Source organism: Anser anser, assembly GCF_964211835.1.
Source record: "Anser anser genome assembly, chromosome: 2".
In the NCBI taxonomy this organism is placed as follows: Eukaryota; Metazoa; Chordata; class Aves; order Anseriformes; family Anatidae; genus Anser; species Anser anser.
This window is the reverse complement of record NC_139721.1, coordinates 73,223,039-73,239,129: the sequence shown is the minus strand read 5'-3', so window position 1 is coordinate 73,239,129 and position 16,091 is coordinate 73,223,039. Positions and strand designations below refer to the sequence as shown.

At 40.7% G+C, this 16,091-nt stretch overlaps 1 protein-coding gene across 4 annotated transcripts in view; it reads right to left on the bottom strand.

Annotated features, from left to right (window-relative positions):
* The window catches only part of GRB10 (growth factor receptor bound protein 10), a 150,604-nt gene that overhangs the window by 56,056 nt on the left and 78,457 nt on the right, over positions 1-16,091 (bottom strand). For all 4 annotated transcript variants that reach the window (XM_083822355.1, XM_083822354.1, XM_083822357.1 and 1 more), the window contains 2 exons: positions 3,621-3,837; positions 679-820 (listed from right to left, as the gene is read on the bottom strand). In XM_083822355.1, the coding sequence (XP_083678481.1) occupies positions 679-820; positions 3,621-3,837 (359 nt within the window). The remainder of the gene's footprint in view (positions 1-678; positions 821-3,620; positions 3,838-16,091) is intronic.

Here is a 16,091-nt window from a genome sequence, read left to right as displayed (position 1 = left end):
AACCCAACAGTCAGTGTAAGCAACATCTTTTTAAATCCCTGTGCAAGTCAGCACAGTTTACAAAAAAACTGTAAAGAATTTCACTGTAAAGGACCTGGAGAGCTACTCAGTCAGCCCTCCACGGGACAGTTCTGCTCATCCATCCCATTACAAGGAGCTGGGCCTAGTTACAGGCGCTAAGAACAGTATTTTGCTTTTTAAGCAGCTTCATGAAGAACAGCAAAACAAAGAGGCACCATGCCCTTAAAGAAAAAAGACAGCTACTTATAGAGACAATGAATTTGAAATGATTAACAGGCTATTAAGCATCTTTGTGGCACCTAGAATATGCAGTATAATATTCACAGATCCTGCTCCAACTTTAAGCCATCTAACCTGACTTCTAAATTACTAAGTCATTATGTTGGATAATGAAATTCCAAAGATATCAGGTATTACCGCTTCATTCACAACATGCACATATCTGAAATGTTCCTTTATTCTTACAACACCTTTTAAACAAAAACAAAAACCTTGAAGCCTGTTTGAAGATGTTCTCCTGCCAGTGCTGCCGTACTCACAGACAAAGTCTACGGATGTTTCTAAGTATCTGGAAACTTACTTTCTGCCTTCAAAATGGAATAGTCCACTGCTGGTTTGGACGCTAATGTATGACACAAAGGTTCGTTCCATACTCACATGCTTACTAGCAGGTTGACTCTGAGGTAAAGATCCAGGGGCCAGCACTGGAGAGCTCGCAGGGCTACAGAGTTCTGGAAATGGATTTGGTATGGCTGGCAAAGATGACGTTCTGAATTGCTGTTCTTCTTCTTGTAGACGCCTACAAACACAGAAGCATCAAGCATTAAGAAAAGCAAACTGGCATCACCAGACCTACATCTTCTAACCCACCATTCGATGTATTAATATTAAAGAAAATAAAGCAAAACCATTATTTTTCTAAGCAACTACTATACAGTTACAGCAACTGCAAGTCCAAATTAAGTAATTGCATGTGAAAAATGACTGGTCACACATCTACGCTTGTTTTGTTGCTTGTAACTTGATTACTTGCGTGAATAACCGAGGTAATTGTGCACATAAAACAAACAGAAATACTAGTCTGAACACTCTTTTGTACGCACTAGCTTACAAGCTTAAGCTCCATGTGCCAGAAAGTCAGTTAAAATCTTCAAACTGACCTAAAAGAGGACATAACTCCACTAATTTCGAGCCAAATTCCACATGGATCAGCAAGACAAAAGGTGTAGCCCAGTAAAGTAGCTAGGCTGAGGCTGAAACCAATACTGTCACCTCATTATGGTATAATATCCCATCTCTAAGCAACTCGACATTTCCTGGAGAAATGGAAGTGCAAAGGCTCACCTTGAGCAATAAACTGCAATTACACCCTCCTACCTTATGCTAGTTGTAATATTACTGTTCGAACACGTTTTACATGCATCTCCTGAGATACATCTCATTAAGTCTAACTAGGACCAACAGACTTGCAAGTTCCAGTTTGCAATACACCTGTACTGGTCATACCGACAGAAGGAAAATTAAAGACTTCCAGGCAGCACAAAGAAAGTTAGAAAAGATATAAGATCCGTTCATGACCACAGAGACAGCTTTAGGTTTTCCTACTGCTAGTGCACCAGCATTGAAGATTTTCTAGATGGCTCTGGCAGATTTGCCTGCGCAGAATGCACCACCTAGTGGCAATTGTAGAAGTTTCCAAAGGCAATCAACTAACAACTATTGTACTGTAACCCTTGTATTTGAAGTTTTAAGGGATTCTCATTTAATTTATCCTCATTTTTTTCACCTTCTTCAGCCTTCTGCCTTCAGCAAGCAGAGTCTTCTTATCAGAGCTGTCTGGGACACAACTGTTGGTTTTGTCTCTAGCTACCTGTCCCATTCTGGGCATGCTTGCTGTCCATGCCTATACCAGAATCGGGATGCTGATAAAATAACTAACTAACAATTCTATCCTCCAATTTAGTTGCCTTGGTATTCCATGAAAGACCCTACAGATTTGTTTTTTTGCTATATATACCAAGTTTCACCCATAACTATGGGCTATGCAAAAGACTGCCTGACCTGCTTGATAGCTACCTGAATGCACGCTTCTCTAGAGAATAAAGAATCCTGTAAGATTGTATCAGTAACTGTGTAATAGTTCTTTGTATTGCAAGTTTTGAACTATGTGTTTGCATTGACTTCCGTTATAACTGGGATTACAAATTGAACACAATTCAAAAGGTGTTTTCTTAAAATAAGATTACACCATGCTGCACTCTGTTCTGTCTACAATGCTTCAGTGCATCATTTATTTCATTACTGAGATACACATAAAGCTTAAGATAATTATCTTAAGATAATTACAACAATCAACTATTCTGTTCAGGCTGAGGAAAAGACACAGCTGTTGTTCCCCTGTACAGGAAAGGTATCTAGATAACCCTGAATAAAAGTTTTGCTGTTATTTTCTTTAATGATAAACACAATGTTCTAGGGCTGATGGAAGTGCAGTGTCTTCCAAAGAAAGTTGTTAAGTTTTGAAGTGCCAAAAACAGTTTGAATGAGTTTGACTGAGACTTTTCAAAAACATGGAGAGCTATACTGCTCTACAGTGAGTTTTCTAGTACAGTGCTATTCAAGGTTACAAATGAAACCTGTAGACATGATTGCATCATTAGCTAGTGTGGTTGTATTACAGTTACTGTATACAAGTTCGTATAGAAAAGCTGCTTGCCTTAAGAATATCATTCCTATAGGAAACACGTCAGTGTAAAGAATTAGGAGCAACCCTTTCTAGATGTCGGATTTTTCTTTTATTATTATTACCCCTCGCTTCTTTTGGAGAAGTCTTTCTTAACTAGAAGAAAAAGAAAACTCCAAATACATCTGCTTCAGGAAATTTACATATACATACTAACAGGAGCTCCTTTCTTCTTGCTGTTTAAAAAGATTTTAAGAACCTCAGCTTTATCTACAGACTCTCCAATAGCCACCGAGAGTATTCCAGTTTAAGCGTGAATTCAAGTCCCCATCCTGACAACAGTGAGACAACCTAAATGCTCCTCTTTTGTAATGACTACCATTATGCACTCAAGTGAACGAAAGTGCTCTAGGAAGAATGGTTAAAGAACTACAACATGTTCTTTTTTTTGTTTGTCTTGGACTTTTCAGGAAACCTCCACTAAGATATTTTTGTATATCAAAACCATCTGAATGCAACCTCATCTATATCTGTATCATTCATTATGTTGTATAAAGCCAAGAAGCTGTTAATAGGCACCACAGCTGAGAGAACAGTTTTGAAAGCTTTGGATTTATTTCCAAACACGGACATTATTTCTGAAAATTGGTACTAATGATATGCTTCTATGCATGTCTGCTACTACAGGCACATCAAACATTGACAAAAAGAGTAGAAGTGGGACATATTTGCATATTACAAAATACATGGAAAATCTATGACCTCCACCTACCTGGTAACTTGTTTTTCCTATGCAGAAGTCCAGTGTGAGACTACCAGACCCCTACTGAAGCTCATCTACTATTTCAAAATGTTGTTCTTTTAACGCTAGTTCAAGACAACTTGAACCAAATGGAGGGCAGTCCCTCATTCCTACCTGACTGCCATAATGCGCACTGGCTGAGACCGCTGCACCTTCTGCCTGGGAGACATGGGCTGCAGGGCGCTAGATCCTGAGGTTGGCAACTGACTGCGGTTAAGCTGACCGTTTTGAAGGAGCGGAGTGGTTTCTGACTGCATACTGCACGTAGAGTATAAACTTTCAAATGATGAATTCATGTCATTTACCAAAGCTTCCAGGTCCACGTCGTCATCTGAAAGACAAAATAAAAGCAGCATAATGTATCCGAAAGTCCCAGATAAAAAGTTTTGGAAGACTGAAGACAAAATTTCAGCAAACTTATCAGGTATTTCTACAGCTATATTTTTACATTGCAAATTTTTATTACAGAAAACTTATTTATTTTACATCAAAAAAAACATAGCTAGTAACTCTTACAAAAAAGCCACTGGTGATCATGTTTTATTTTGTCTTCCTCAGTAAAAAGCTATTGACTCTGAATGGAATATTTCTACTGTTGTATTTACTAATCAATCACCAATAATTTATGGGATTTTTAATAATACCAATGCTGATGTGAAACACAACTTACTGTTAAATTGACATACATTTCAAAAAGTATATCACTTACAAATATATCTCAGTTCAGATTGCCAAACAGATTGATAAACGCTGTTTGAAAGATCCAATTCTTTACAGACAAGAAAAAAGGATAGTGTTGCACAAGTCAATCGGTGAAGGATTTACACCTCTGTTGTACAAGTGGGAAAGCTGTCATTATAATTTCCTAAAATGCCCTCGTCTGCGTGTCTGCCTTTTTTTGAGATAAAGTATTTTGAAGGGCAATGCTAAGGTTTTTTTTTGTTGTTGTTGTTTTGTTTTTTTTTATCATTCCAATGACTTTATAGGAAGTTTTGTGTGCTTACTCCTGTAATGCAATAAAGACCCCTGCCTTAAGGAGCATAATGTAAATCAACCAGGGATGTGGTGCAACTGGCTGGAAGAACATCAGTCCCTAAAATGGGCACCATCCCTTCTGCATATGCCTTCTTACCTTAAGATAACTCATGTTCATTCGTTCCTCCTTAACAATAATTACTCTGCAAGACAACAGAACTCTGCGAGTCTTTTGAACTAACCACTCTCCAAACTCCAATTTCAGAGTATTGTAATTACTCCCTAGCCACAAGTTACACTACTATTAGAAGTTCAACACGCTACCAAACACACACATGCTTATCTGCTTCTGCTTACTTCACAATGACTGCCTAAACAACTACTTTAGACCAAAACCAACTTTGTTTCCAAAATTTTGCCCCCCCCCCCCCCTTTTTTTTTTTAAAGTGTATCAGTTGGCCTGGTAAAATACACTATAGCTGCCTACAAACACCGTAGTTTCTCAAAACTCTTCATGTCACAGATGGATAGAAAGTAGAGCCAACCAACAAAGCTAACAAACATTTACACAGCACCATGCAGCTAAAATATGCTTCTTACCCCAAATAGCTACTGATATTCATTCTTTTGCCATATTTTCTAGGTAAACGAGGCACCAGGAACAGCTACTCAGCTTGTGACCCACTACACAACTATTTTGTTTTTTTTGGATGAGATGCCATAAGTGATTTTGTACCACTATCACTTTTCTGGAAGGGCACCATCAGTACAGTAACATCACCAGAAACAGTACCATTCAATTTCTGTCTACCAACAATGTGCCTCAATAACCATAACAGGATCTGAACATTGCAATGACATTGCATTTGTTTTGAATGCTGATGACCACTGACCACGCCTGACAAATCTGCTGGCTTTCTACAACAGAGTTACAGCATTGGTGATAGTGGAAGAGCAACTGACATCATCTACCTAGACTTGTGAAAAGCATTTGACACTGTCCCCCATGATACCCTTGTCTCTAAACTGGAGAGACATGGATTTGGTGGATGGACCACTTGGTGGGTAAGGAATTGGCTGGATGGTCACACTCAAAGAGTTGTGGTCAACAGCTCAATGTCCAGGTGGAGATCAGAAACGAGTGGTGTTCCTTAGGGGTCAGTATTGGGACTGGCACTGTTTAACATCTTTGTTGGTGACATGGATGGTGAAATTGAACAAACCCTCAGCAAGTTTGCTGATGATACCAAGCTGTGTGGTGTGGTCAATATGCTAGAGGAAAGGGATGCCATCCCGAGAGACCTGGACAGGCTTGAGAGGTAGGCCCGCAAGAAGTTCAACAAGGCCAAGTGCAAGGTCCTGCACATGGGTTGGGGCAATCACAAGCACACATACAGGCTAGGCAGAGAATGGATTGAGAGCAGCACTGAGAAGAAGGACTTGGGGGTTGATGAGAAGCTCAACACAAGCCAGCAATGTGTGCTTACAGCCCAGAAAGCCAAACGTATCCTGGGCTGCAAGACAGGCACGTAAATCCTCTCCCTCTGCTCTGCTCTTGTGAGACCCCACCTGGAGCACTGCCTTCAGCTCTGGGGCCTCCAGCATAAGAAGGACATAAACCTATTAGAGAAAATCAAGAGGTGGGCCATAAGGATGATCAGAGGACTGGAGCAGCTCTCCCATAAAGACAGGCTGAGAGCGTTGGGGTTGTTCAGCCTGGAGACGAAAAGGTTCTGTGGAGACCTTATAGTGGGCTTCCAGTGCCTAAAGAGGGCCTACCGGAAAGCTGGGGAGGGACTCTATGTCAGGGGGTATAGGGATAGGACAAGGGGTAATGGCTTTTAACTAAATGAGGGGAGATTTAGATTAGATTATTCAGAAGAAATTCTTCACTCAGAGGATGGTGAGGCACTGGCACAGGTTGCCCAGAGAAGCTGTGGATGCCCAATCCCTGGAGGTGTTCAAGACCAGGCTGGATGGGGCTTTGGGCAACCTGGTCTGGTGGCAGGTGTCCCTGCCCATGGCAGGGGGGTTGGCACGAGATGGTCTTTAAGGTCCCTTCCAACTCAAACCATTCTATGGTTCTATGACCATAGTTCTCAGCATTGGATGAATTGAAGATCTGCTCAGAATTAAGTAGGTGCTAGTCACGTACATACCTCTGAGCTCTATTTAATGACTTGAAATACTACATTCCTCACTAAGAGTCAGGAGGACCTTTACTGAAGTAAAAATCACCTAGTCTTCACTGAAAACATACCCATAGGATTTCTAGGTTTGAACATAAATTAAAACAAACAAACAAAAAAACTTACAAACAGGTTTCTTCTTTTTTTGTTTTATGGCTACTTCCCCCAGTCGCTATACTCAATAGATACTACCCAACTATTAAGACATCTTCAGTAGGCTACACCATCTTCTCTCGTCCTCTAGTTCATGCATTTGTCAATAATCTAGTCTTTGCTTTGCTTGGACTAATCTACAATAATTTTCCAGCTATTTTTAGGGATCTTGAGACAGACTTGCCATTTAAGTTTCATTCAGTCCTCCAGATTCTTATCCTATTTGGAGAATATATACCTAAAACACTTCTTGAGCAATCACAAGGGAACCACAAGAGTAGGAGTATAAAGAAGGAGAGGCTGGATTACATGGCTTCTGAATTTTATCATTCATCTACAGTACCAGAGGACCAAGCTGTAGGGTGTCAGCTAGCTGTCAAGTAAAAGCTTAGAGGTTGGATGAAGGAGATATAGAATAGAGAATTCTATAATAAATAGAATAAAGACCCTGGCCACAGAGTCAGGGAGTAAGTTACAGAAACTAACAACAATTGTTTAGCAGAAATGCAAGGAAGTCAAGGTGTACATTCTATGGAAAGCTGTTTGACTTTGTCCCTGAGGGGGTTAATTTATTAACAATTTATACAAAGCTTTTAGTGTGCAAGATCATTAAGTTTTCTGGTGATTGTGACGTGGGAAGAATGATTAAGAGTCAGCTTAAGCTATCCCTGAATAATCAAATAGGCACAAAGGTGTAATACAAAGTCTAATAAGCACAAAATGAGGCACTTCATGCAAAACATTAAGGAAACCAAGTACATAGCTTAAAGCATTGAATTGCCATAGCAGGCTTTTAAGCGTATCAATTACACACCTAAATTCAATTTCCAACAGGACAGGTGAATATAGAGTTTTCCTAATAACATGTTGCACTGAAGTCTGGAATCTGGTTTCATTCCCCTGTCAGCTCCTTTTCTCCATGGGTGCAGCACTGCTAATAACAGTCTTCAGTTTTTCTATACAAGTTTTGAAGGAGTGCATATCCTTAAGCTTTTTGGAGATAAAGCCTGCAATCTTGAATTTCATACAGTTTCATCTCTATACAATAGCATTTACTACTAAATGCCATTATGTTTTGGAGAGATTTCAGGATGTTGCAATAAGAAACCCCATTGCTGCAGCCTACCTCGGAAGTGCCAGCAGATGTCTCAGCCTGCCAAGTAATACACTATGTTACTTGCGATGCCTCTCTACAGAGCTTAACTAAATAAAAATCAAAAAAGCGATCCACACGACTTCTAAGCTAAGCTTAAATCATTTACAGATATACTATTCAAAAGGAAATTTCAGACACAGTGCAATCCAATCCTTCAGATTATCTTCCTCTACCAACCTGCAAGATACAACCTCTATCAAGATCATCCTACATGGAAAAAAAACCAAGCTGCATGATTTTGAGGAAGCTTGCCAGCTAACAGCAACATTTGCAAATCATTAGCCTTTGAGACAGTATCATATCATGCTGGTCCTCCAAGTACGCACACACAAATTTTGTGATTGACTGGGAAGAACTACCTCTGGCTGTTACAGCAGGCAGAGATGCAGGCTGCCAAGGTACCTCTTTCTCCAGCTGTCTTTCAGTTGTATGCTTCCAGGGATGCTAAAGACTGTTTTCCTTAACCTGCGTTAAATTCTGCAGTGAAAAGAGATATTTAAATATCTGTTTTTTTCTCTGAATTGAACCACACAGGTTAGCTTATAACTTGCACGAACAAACATGGAAGCAGCCTTTTATTTATTTATTTAACGTAAGTTTTTGGTGTTGGAGGGGATACTGGTAGTTCTGTAGAACTTCCTACACCATATGAGAATACTTGGCATGGCAGCGAGCAAAGTTGTTGCGCCTTTGCTTTCCCAAACTAGAACCGAATTGCACTCCCTGGCAGCTGTTTGAGCTTCATTTTGCTTCTTTGCCCACAATTTGTTAAGCTTTGGCTTTGTTCACAAACCAGTTTCACTTGATTTTGCAAGTAAAATTTTTGATAAAGTAGATCATGATTTCAATTACAAAAAAAAAAAAAAGAATTTAAAAGTTCAGTTCAAGGCAAGAGAAAATCCCGTTATAAAACTAAAACTGCTATTGAGCTAGTGAGCTAAGCTCTCATGTTCCACAAAAGTTAAAGCACTTTGAATACTATTTGACTGTTTTTGAGCATACCACAGTGGGATGATAGCCACTCAATTAAGTCTGAGTAAACTTTAATCTTTGCTTAACCAAAGGCCTTCCAAGTCCCATTTGTCTTTCTGCTTCTAGCCCTTCCCTGTCCCCTAGATCCTAATTTATTTACTTATTTTGGTTCTTGCTGGCCTTGATGTGTCAGCTCAGCTAACAGGAACGAGCAGTATCCCACTTACTCTGAAGCAGAATAATGCTGAAATGAGTTCTGCTCAGCTTCATCTGTGGCAGCCTCCTGAATTAAGCAGGTATTTCCACAGCTGACAAGGGGCTTGTTACACTGCAGTGCTTCTGTTTACTGAAAAAAGCTGAACATGGAAAGAATCCTGGCTTTGGACTGGAGACCAGGTTACATTTTATTTCTCTAAATGGCAGCTCAGCAAACACCCTTCCTTTTTACATACAGTCTGTATCTCATAGGGAATACTCCGAAAAACACTGCAGGACTTAAGTGAGCTGTGATTTTAAAGCTGTATACTTACATAACTTCCTTCTTGTTTACTCATTTCAGAATTCAGTTCTTCAGTATTATCCCTCTTATCACTTCACAGAAAAGACTAATGTGAGTTCTACTAGGAACTGAGCAGAAGATTTATAAAAAGGCTATACCACCTCTCTGTCTCCATGGAAGTGTATTTGATACTATAGGTAACATAACAGTGTGTATATAAACAAGTGTTTGATATTACAGTAGGACAGCTGCTGATTTTGATCCTGTCCCTATCTGACAGACTAACTCTGGTAAATCAGTTCTCCAAAATCAGGTTCAGTGCTGCATGTTCAAGACCCTACTTGACAAAGCAAAGAAGCTAAGGTACAAGTAACATAAGATTTCACCCAAGTTTAGCAAAGTAAAGGACCATGTTTTCAATGTCCTCTTAATGCACATTAATTGACCCTCACGGAGACAGAGAGAAACAGGGAAAGAAAAGGTACACGTGGTTCCATATACCCTAGCATCCTGCATTGATTATGTGGTGATACACTACATAAATTGTGGGTAATACAGGAAAAATACATTTATACTAAAATGGACTTTACCAGAATTGAAAAGGGAAAAAAGAGATGTAAAATACCTGTAGTATCCACCTCAACATCCTGTTTCAGATCTCCTAAAATTGCATATAAATTATTCTGAGTCATATCGGTGATGTGTTTTACAAGGTTTTTGGTGTTGTGGAAATCTCTTTCTGATTTACAATCAGAAATAACCACCCAGGTAAGCGTTGCCATAAGTTCCTTTTTACACAATAACACCTTTTTACAGGGATTGTCTGCAAGAGTTTGGCAGTACTGCTGCATGTCCCTCCAGTGTCATATCCAAATGCTGTTTTGATAGGATTTTTCAGAAATTCAAACACTAAAGCTTTCGGCAAGATACTATTGCTGACAACACATAATTGTAACAATCCAAAAAACTCCACTCCAGATAATAGACATAGGCTTCTGTTCCCTTCTCTCTCTCTGAACTTGTAAGTTCATTTTCTATGCTTACACAAATGTCTCACCTTCCTCCACAAACTGTTAGAACTTCCACTGATGCCACAGGCTCTAGTTGCCTATTTGGACTTGCAGTTCTTGTGCAATGAGTTACCTACAGCCCCTATGTAGCCTACAGCAGCCTACAGCTATGTGTATTTAGGACTCACAGCTACCACACCCATGAAAGATGCATGCAACAGAAGGCGAGTGACACCAAGCAGATTTCTCACAACTTCCTTTAAAGCCCTCCTGCCATGACCTCCACAGAGGTGCCACAGCTGAATGACATGTTCCAGTTCCTAGTACCAGCTCCAATTCCGTGCAACCTCTCCCTTCAACATTAAGAACTACATACAAGGGATAGCTTTGTACACAAAACAAAAAAAAGAAAATAAAAAATAATAAAAAAAACAACTTGCAAACCCTTCGCATTCATGCTGTTCTCCAGGTACACTATCAGACCCAAATCCAAAAATATCAAAAGACTACCTTTGTTGAATATTAGGAGCCCAGAGATTTTTTGTTTGTTTAAAGTGAAGACACAGCCCCAGCTTTTCTCCCGCACACATCGCCAAGTTCCAAGTGATTTAGTCTGAATTAAAAACAACAACTGTGAACCCCCCAAATTTGAGAACTTTGTGCACCCTGCAAGTCCCCTCATGGGACTCTGAACTGAAAAGTCCTTTACTTTCTAATATCAATCATCTTCAGTGAAATCCTCTACTTCGTACCGTAACTATGGTTGCTGGCTTACAAAATGTCACATCAGTGTATGTGCAGCTTCCAAAATGCTAAATAGACCATGCTGTGGAAAGAAGAGCAAGAAGCAGAGATGCTGTTCTGTAAAAGAGCACAAAATTCAGATACGCATCCACGATCCTTAAGCTCACTGAAATGCTGCACAGAGAAGTCAACAGGGAACTTGTAATTACTCCAGTGTTCTGCAGGTAGTTTTTAAATCCCACATACATCTATTCCAATTTCTGCCAACAAGGTTGCAAAGGCTAACATAAAATGTATGTACGTTAATTACAGGTGGTGGAGCGAATTCACTTTATAAACACCTTCTTACTAAAAGGTTTATGGTTAGACTTCGGTAACATTCTTAAAACACGCCTTATAAATCCCTTGAAATAGAAGACAAACTAAATTGAACAAAATTAATGTTGCTAGGTAACAGCTATAGGAATAAGCTACATATGAAAGGTGTTAGTCAAAATCAAAGCGTTAATGAGTAACAGGAGCAACTGGTTATAGGTGTCCTACAGCAGGAAATAATGCAATTGTACCCTCAGACTAGTCTTGATCATATAAAACAAGTTTCAGGAATTCTAATGGAAGAAAACAGTAGGGTTAAAAAATGAAAAATTCAACTCTTGCCCAATTCACACACCTAACAACTTGACATCATAAAGCATAAAGATGACTAAAGCCAGGTATTTTGGGGGGAGAGGATGAGGATAAAGCGGATTTGTTTGTCTGTTTAATTTCAGAGACAAACTAAGGTAAAGCATATCTCTGATAACATTTTAATGGTTTTGCCCTTTGATAAGCCTCTAATTATTCACGGCCTTCAGAAGTGCCTCTCAGCATGCAAGTTCCCATTTCTAACATAGGAACCGTGAAGTCAGGCTGGTCCTTTGTTGCAATGCACTTACACTCATCGTTTGGACAGAAGACTGCTCACAGTGGGTAACCCACCACCACCTTTGGGCCCTTGCTCGGTTCTAAGGCACGGATGCCGAAGCACCGATGATGTTGCTATGAGAGAGGGAAACTTAAGGAAACCTAAGAAAACCTAAGGAAAACATCTGAAACATCTAGAATGATCATGCATATACATATGAGCTTTATTATAATTATAAGAGGTAAGATAAAATACGTATGTATGGCCAGTCCCTTTTACACACCCCAACATCCCAGTTAGGAAACAAAAAGTAGGGATTCAGTTTTCCCAATGTGCATTTTCTAGGAACTAATTTTGCAGCTTTCAAAAAAAAACATTTGAGCCCAAACCCAAATACTACACCAGTTGATCCAGTGTTACTGCACAGAGGGCAGGAATGGCCAAATGCTGGTCAGTGAACACACCACACACCCTGGTTTTAGCACCGGTTGATGGCAGAGCTCCTGTTAACAGCAATTGACAGCCTTTCAAATGGCTCTGTACAGCCAGTGTTTGCAGAAGCACTGTTGTATAGTAAATAGTGAGTAAACAGGTCACTTAAAGCAGTCTGAGGTTAAGTAGACCTCTGGGAAATTGTCATTCCTGGGATGGTTACAAAATCTAGCCAGATGATTAATTTTCAAGAAACTGGTAACATCTGCAATTTTCTTCTATGAATATTAGGTTCAGTTGTCACCCTGTACCATTTTATCGTATCACCCAATTTTAAAGTATTAGTTCAAGAAAAAGACTAAGAAAGATCTTAAAAGGAAAGTGTGTGTTTGGTTGGGTTTGTAAAGACAGGAAAAAAAAAAACAAACACCTCCATCAGCTACACAGAGGACAGAAAATAATACCAACAAGAGAAGATACCCCTGCTAGCACCTCACAGGACAGAGTGGGGTACTCACTCTTTCTAAGGCCAAACTTGGAGCTGGAGGAGATCAATCCTCGGGGAACCCTACAGAAGCACAGACTGGTTGCATCAGGGAAAACCCTGATATACCACGGGGTGAGCAGACCCCAAAGGAGAAACAAACAGAGGCAAATGTAAAGCTTGTCATAATCATGCAAGTAATAGTCAGGCACTCAGCCATACTGTGGCCTTTTCCTTACACCGGAGGGGGGAAACAAAAGGAGAGTGGGTGGGAGAGCAAGTGACTGAGCGCACAAGAGACAGACAGACCAACCAGCCAGCCCAGGGATCCTCTATTCATATCTCATCATCCTGATAAGGTTAATTGGATGCCTCAGTCTTTGTGCATCATCTCTATAGCAGAATCAGGAAGGAAAGCTGTGGTGTTACGTTCCAAAATCACGACTGCAGGAAGGCTGTCACTCATCCTCCCAGAAAATACGGCTGCGTAATGCCTGGCATGCCCAACAAGGCAGCAGGACTGCTGCTAGCCTGTGTAGACCACACAAAAATGAACAGAAAATCTACCTCAGCTTTCCAGAGAAAGAGGAAAACAGTGTTAACCTACTGACCCGTTAAGGCACTTCCAGTCAAAACTCAGGAAGCACAACATCGGATGGCAAGGGATTGATGAATTGAAATACTGTCTGCTGGCCACATGGTAAACACTTGGCAGACTGCATCTTATATTAGAAAGTCATATTTACGGGTGAGTGACTTTAAGAGGATATCCTGTATCAGCATGAGCTGCTATTTGACACAGCAAAGGTCAGGTTTACTTGAATCTTTATTAATACTGCATATTTTTACATTGAGGAAACCAAAGAAGTATCTCAAAAATACTGTGTTTTCCTTATGCTTGCATGAATGAAAATTACTGGTTTTTAAAGTTTATTCTACCCTCTCATCATATATACATTTCTATTCAAGATGATTTTCTAAAGTTTTACTCAGGCATCTTTTTCTTATCTCCTGTGTCAGAGGACAAGAAAAAAAAATAACGAGAGTGCAAATCAAATATGCACAAATAAATAACACCCCAGCAGACAAGTCAGAGTTCAAAAAGGAGTTAAAAATTCAGACAGATGAGAAGAGCTACCACATGTCTTGCAAGTTTAAGCTATTAAAGGCAAGTTAAAAATGCAGTCAAAGCATCTATTTCTTTCCTTTAGGGAATGTGCGCTCTCCCTGATTAAACATCGTAATGCCCTGCTGAATAATCCCGGCTGAAGGCTCCTTACAACCCAATATAAACACTTCTGCTGGGATTAGTTACTCCCGCCCTGCCAAGAAAGCCCGAGCTTCACCCCCAGCTCCAGGAAACGGAGCCCGTAACCTCGTAAGGTGCTGCTCGGCCACGGCCAAAGCCCGAAATACCCTGCCCGCTGCTGAACCGGTGCCTGGGACTGCAGGCCAGGATCGCCACGGGACAAAGGCCGCGCGTCCCGTCCTGCCTGGCAGCCAGCATGCCCGGCCCTGCCAGCCTGCAGGGAGTCTCTCTGTTCGTTTTAAGGCCATTTTGTGGCAATCTGAGCAAAGCTTTCACGTGACAGGGGGCTGTGGATTAACCTGGGGATCCCGCCAGCGCATCCCTTCACGCCGCGATGGATCCCGAGAGCCGATGCTGGAACGTCGTCATTATTAAATTAGGTGCGCACTTCCTCACTTGATAGCCAGGCTAACCCAACCTTTAGTCGTTGTGACTTTAAACCACGAGTTTTTAAAATTTCCTTTGAACGGCTTTATTGCTGGCTTAGAGAGCATGCTGAAGAGGATGTAATGCAAATTCCAGAAGTTGCACACAGCAATTAATGAATCAGCTATTCCTCTGGGTTAATTAAAGATTGCCTTGTCAGAACATAATAGTTACCTAGCTGTGACCCATGTACTTACAAAGCCAACAGGAATACGTCATATTTCAAGGTACTTCTAGTCAGAGTTTAGTTAACAGAACTGAAGTCATGAAGAAGTACAATTCTTTAACAGCGGGGTAATTTGGGGTTCTTTTACCAGCTGCTTTAATAGTTTAGTATTAGCTCCAACTGTAATTTCAGTAAATTATCTACAAGAGACTGAACTGCGGGAGAGTCATTCGTAATTTCAACATCAAAAAAGCCTCCCAAGAGCCCCTAATTTCTGACTTTTGAAACTTGCAACTGAAATAACAGCGAGCGAGCTTCGCTACGTTAACATCATTTTACAGATGAAGAAGGCTGCTGTCAGATGTACTCTTATTTCCACGGCAGCACCTGATACAAGCTTTCCTTACATTTCTTTGTCCTTCAAGGGGAAAGAACATTTTGGGGTATGCATCCGATTTCTTCTGCACACGCGTAACTTTGTCCTTGAGTGGGCTGCCTATTTTAGGCTCTCCTTTCATGCAAGCCTAGCTCAGGAGTCAGCAAATCAAGCAGTCCTTCTGGGTGCAGAACAAGGAGCTCTCCTCTGGCTCTGCCAGCAGAGGAAACCAAGTGACGAGGGTGGATAATTTAAGAATTACGACCGTAATATAGCGCAGACCTCTTTTGATGTGTTAGAAGGGAACACCACAGCCCTGCTGCACGGATTCGCAGATGGCAGAGCATATTGCTGAAATCGCATCCCAAATGGCTGCCTGGAGCCACTGCTGCACGCGCCCGCGCTCCACACCACGACGTGGGAGCCGCACTTGGAAACGGGCAGCGACTTTCGGGAACCGGCATCTCCAAATGGCACTTCTCTCCCCTGTGACTATGCTGATCCCAAGAGCTCCCGTTGACCGACTTCTTTTTTTAAAATATGAACAGAGGCTAAAACTAGGTCAACAAAACCAAGGAAATGCACAAAAACAGTAATGACAAACAAAAAAACAGAGAAGCCAGGATGACGCAAAGCAGAACTGTAAAAAAGCTTCAAGAGCCCAGCGCTTCCCCTACTCAAGTCACACTACATGACTCATGTCACCCAACATTACTGTTCTGATACTCAATCGATATTGAAATCAATATTCAATTGATTTCACCAAGTTATAAGACAAGGGGAAACAGCC